This window comes from Bombus vancouverensis, chromosome 14, assembly GCF_051014615.1.
Source record: "Bombus vancouverensis nearcticus chromosome 14, iyBomVanc1_principal, whole genome shotgun sequence".
NCBI lineage: Eukaryota > Metazoa > Arthropoda > Insecta > Hymenoptera > Apidae > Bombus > Bombus vancouverensis.
The window spans coordinates 12,538,188-12,542,392 of record NC_134924.1 but is presented as its reverse complement, the minus strand read 5'-3'; the positions used below and the strand labels follow the sequence as shown (position 1 = coordinate 12,542,392).

At 44.8% G+C, this 4,205-nt stretch overlaps 1 protein-coding gene across 1 annotated transcript; it reads left to right on the top strand.

Moving 5' to 3' along the window:
* Positions 1-230: 230 nt before the first annotated feature.
* Positions 231-3,170, top strand: Vajk4. The gene is made up of 2 exons (XM_033333195.2): positions 231-335; positions 1,081-3,170. Exons 1-2 carry the CDS (start codon positions 324-326, stop codon positions 2,155-2,157), a joined length of 1,089 nt encoding a protein of 362 aa, XP_033189086.1. The 5' UTR covers positions 231-323; the 3' UTR covers positions 2,158-3,170.
* The last annotated feature ends 1,035 nt before the right edge of the window (positions 3,171-4,205 follow it).

Here is a 4,205-nt window from a genome sequence, read left to right as displayed (position 1 = left end):
GCAGCGTTCTGTGTAACTATGCGTTATCTTAAAAGCTATCTAATGGAACAGTTTCCACGGATCGCGTTCGAAATAGTGGTAGATCACCGCGCGATTAGAGGCGGACTCGCGCATGGACTACTCAATTTCCCGTACGTTATCCCGGCACTGACGCGAACACGTTTTTGCAAATGTAAAACAAGACGCACAAGTATAATACGGACGATGAGGTGCAGCGAAAGTAACCGAGCTATTATGCCGCTGAGTATATAAGGCTCGGTCTAGAAAACGAAGCGGTTCAGTTAGTGGTTATACGCCACATCAAAACATACGCGAACTCGACGATGAATATCAAGGTAAGCGACTCTGCTTCCCGTGAAAATGCTTAAAATCGGAGGCAGGTCTCCGTCGTGTTTGTCCGAGTTTCGGTAGAATTTGCAAAGTGTACGGTTGGTTTCGCGAAAGTCACCTCGAGTGTGTTTCGTCGTTTGATTCGATATTATTTTCAAGAAGGTAGAGTCATTTTAATTGCGACTAGACTTAAATTTACTTGAACTGCGCTTAAATTGCGCCGCGAGTCGAGCTTTGATAAAAAGTTTTGCGATCTTTGGCAGCTTCAAAAGTACGTATTTCGAGTGCTTCTATGTATAGCGAGAAAGAGAACGTTCTTTGTAACGGGTCTAGCCATGTGAATTCTTATTTTGCTATTTACCTTTTTATCGAACGATCGTATCGGAATTTAGAGAAAAAAAAATTTGTGAAACGGATACGAGCAAAGAGAATTAACAACTAGGAAGCGAAATTCTTCCAATTTCCTATTCCGTCATTAGCGTAGATCGTCCATGGCTTATACAAAGACTATTATATACTTTTACGCAATATGTTTGAGTCCAACGGAAATTTAATTTAATAAGGACGAGACTGATCGATAAGCCACAACCGAGTCTGCGAAAGTCCGCTAGCCACTTTCCATCTCCTTCCAAACCTCCGAATGTCAATCCGAAGAAAAATCTCGTCGCGAACGTAGAACGGTGACGTCGTCCAACTATACTTTCCAATGGAATCGCAAATTAATTCATCGTTCCCAACTTTCACTCGCAGTTGGCCATCGTCCTGGTGGCATTGGCCACGCAAGCTAGCTGCTCGGAGAAGGCAGCTGAGGAGAGCGCGTCACCGAAGGACTCCGTAGCCGATTCTTCGGAGAAGAAGACGGAGAAACGAGGATTGCACGGTAGCTACGGCGACCTGGGTGGCGGAGGAGGTGACCTGAGCGGGGGCGGTGTTTCCAGCTACGATCAGCACGAGCACGTGAAGGCGGTGACCGTGGTGAAGAAGGTGCCAGTGCCGTACGAAGTAACCAAGCACGTGCCTTACTTGGTGGAGAAGCATGTCCCGTACGAAGTGAAGGTCGGCGTACCCCAGCCTTACACCGTGGAGAAACACGTTCCTTACCCGGTGAAGGTGTTCGTGAAGGTGCCGGTACACGTGCCGCAACCGTACACCGTTGAGAAGAAGGTGCCTTACGAAGTCAAGGTACCAGTGGACAAACCGTACGAGGTAAAGGTGTTGGTGCCGCAGCCGTACACCGTGGAGAAACACGTACCTGTGCCCGTTAAGGTACCTGTCCCGCAGCCGTATACCGTCGAGAAGCACGTGCCGTACCCGGTGAAGGTCAAAATTCCGGTGCCGCAACCGTACCCAGTCGAGAAGCCGATACCGTACGAGGTTAAGGTACCAGTGGACAAACCGTACCCGGTCACTGTGCCCAAACCGTACCCAGTCACCGTTGAGAAACCATACCCGGTACAGGTAGACAAGCCGGTACCCTACGAAGTTAAGGTACCAGTGGACAAACCGTACCCTGTGCCGGTAGAGAAACCTTACCCTGTCCCGGTCAAGGTACCAGTCCCTCAACCGTATACCGTCCACAAACCGGTACCAGTCGCGGTCCCAAAGCCTGTACCCTACCCTGTCAAGGTACCGGTAGACAAGCCGTATGTCGTCGAGAAGGAAGTACCTGTACCGGTAGAGAAAGAGGTTCCGGTGCCGGTGAAGATACCTGTGCCAGTACCGATTCACGAGGGACACGGAGGCAGTGGCGGCGGCGGCGGCGGTGGCTACGAAGGATTGTCTGGATACGGTGGAGACAGCGGCGGATATTTCTCTCATCATCGTTGAATTCTTTCGCCGATCGAGACGATTTCTTCGAAATGTTAAGATTTTTCATATACGCGCTGCTGGATCTCTGGGCAATCGTCTCTATCTCTTCGCGAATTTAAAGCCGAAGAAACGCACCGTCGACGAAATTCAACGTTTCGATCGTCTCTTCTTTCTAGTATATATTTTTATTTTTGGAAAGGAATAAAGAGGTATCGGGAGCATCTCGTTGTCTCGCGTCGTTGAGCACGATAAAGTGCGAAACGGGGAGAGAGAACGAGATAAACCGTTCCCCAAGCTTCTCGTAGCTAGTGCTTCTCTCAAGCGTAACCTGTCTTTCAGATTTTTAGGTAACTTAGGAGGATGCTCGTAACTGGGTGATATTAGCGATTTCTTCGTGACAGCGTGTTCGTTCGATCGACGTACTAATTTCCTCCGATCGATACGCTTTCGATGCGCCAATTAGTTTCGATCGAAGAGATGGGTTTAAGGGAGGCCCAGGCGAAAATTTTCCTTTCTCTAGATTTCGCTCGACATCTTTCGTATCCGTCGATTAGATTCTTCAGCTCCATCTTGCCAATTCGATAACGAACATTCGAAGAGAACCAGAATACTTTCAGTGTTGAAACGCATTTTCCAAATTTATATATCGATCTCGCGATATTTGGCGAGATAGCACGATTTAGCTAAGAAAACACGAGCCTTCTTAAAAATCTAAGAAATTTTAAACGAAAAGAATTCGTAGAATAACGTACGATAGTTCTGTTTGATTTGACGCGCAAAATTTCTTGGAAATCGTCCATGTAAAAATTCGCTAGTTCTGTGTCTATGTTTAAGCTGTTCCAAAGAAAACACTAACATTAACGGCGTTTAAGCGAGCTTTACGAGCATAAGTTAGCCGATGTGAAATAAACGCCGTCACGTAATTACGATTTCGTTGCGGCGAACCACTTTTGTACCTAATTTAAGTTAAGAGTGAAATAGAGTGTCTTTTTGTATCAAAGATTTTTAATAAATACTCGTCTGTCATCTGACACCACCGACTTTTATTTTCTTCCTTGTTATTCGAGTTGTTTTAGTCTCGACGGGTTACGCGAGTCTTCCGTTTCCTATCGAACAACTATTACCAATTTTTAGCTTTCCGTTGGCGACTATTAGTCATAGTTCGTAAAATTTAACGAACGCGCTTCAAGCACTCTTCTTTGTACTTTTACTCGTTTATGTGCAACCTAATGCAACCGTTACGCTGAATTTTAAGTAACTGCTTAATGACGTAACTCTACCGTAAAAAATATACTAAAATATCGACGAAGCTTACAGTAGCATCAAAAGATTAAAATCTAACTAATTTCCTTTTTCTGAATCAATTTGTGATATAACGAGATTCGAAAAATATAACGAAAAATTACTCCTTAAAAGAGAAATCAAGAGAAGGCAAGGATATTTCTACCATTTTTGTAAAAAAGATTTCTGTCGTATCGCGTTGAAATTGCAATCAACAAATTTTATCAGAATATTCCCGCGAGTGACTTTTTATAGTAACGACGATACGTTCGTCGTTCTTTTTCACAATACGTAAGATTTTCGCGCGTTCAGTTCAGGGAAAAGCGTTAAAAAAATTCCGCGCGAACGCGCTAACGAGCCGACGCTTTCTCGATTCATTCTCGACGGTTCTGCCGGAAATCTCATCCCCGCGGCGAGTTTCACTTTTGCAAAATTTCCCTTTTCGCGCTACCAACGCGGCCAACCAAACGAGCTCGATGTAAGAAACCAAGAAGATCGAGCGGGACAGAACATCGTTACGTGAACATCTCTTTCGCTCGACGAACGGACACGAAGAAACGATTCGCCGTCGAAGAAGAGTCACGTATACCTATTTATTTTCACATTCGCGTAACAACTCGACGATTTTCACAAGTTATTTCCTGCAAACCATACCGCGGTATTATGGTGATACAAATATTAAAAGCTTGTTGTTATCAACGGGGTTTCTAATTTCGAAGAAAAACATCATGGAAAGTCAGGTGTAATATTTAAATTGGCATTAATATGAAATTTAATACGTATCA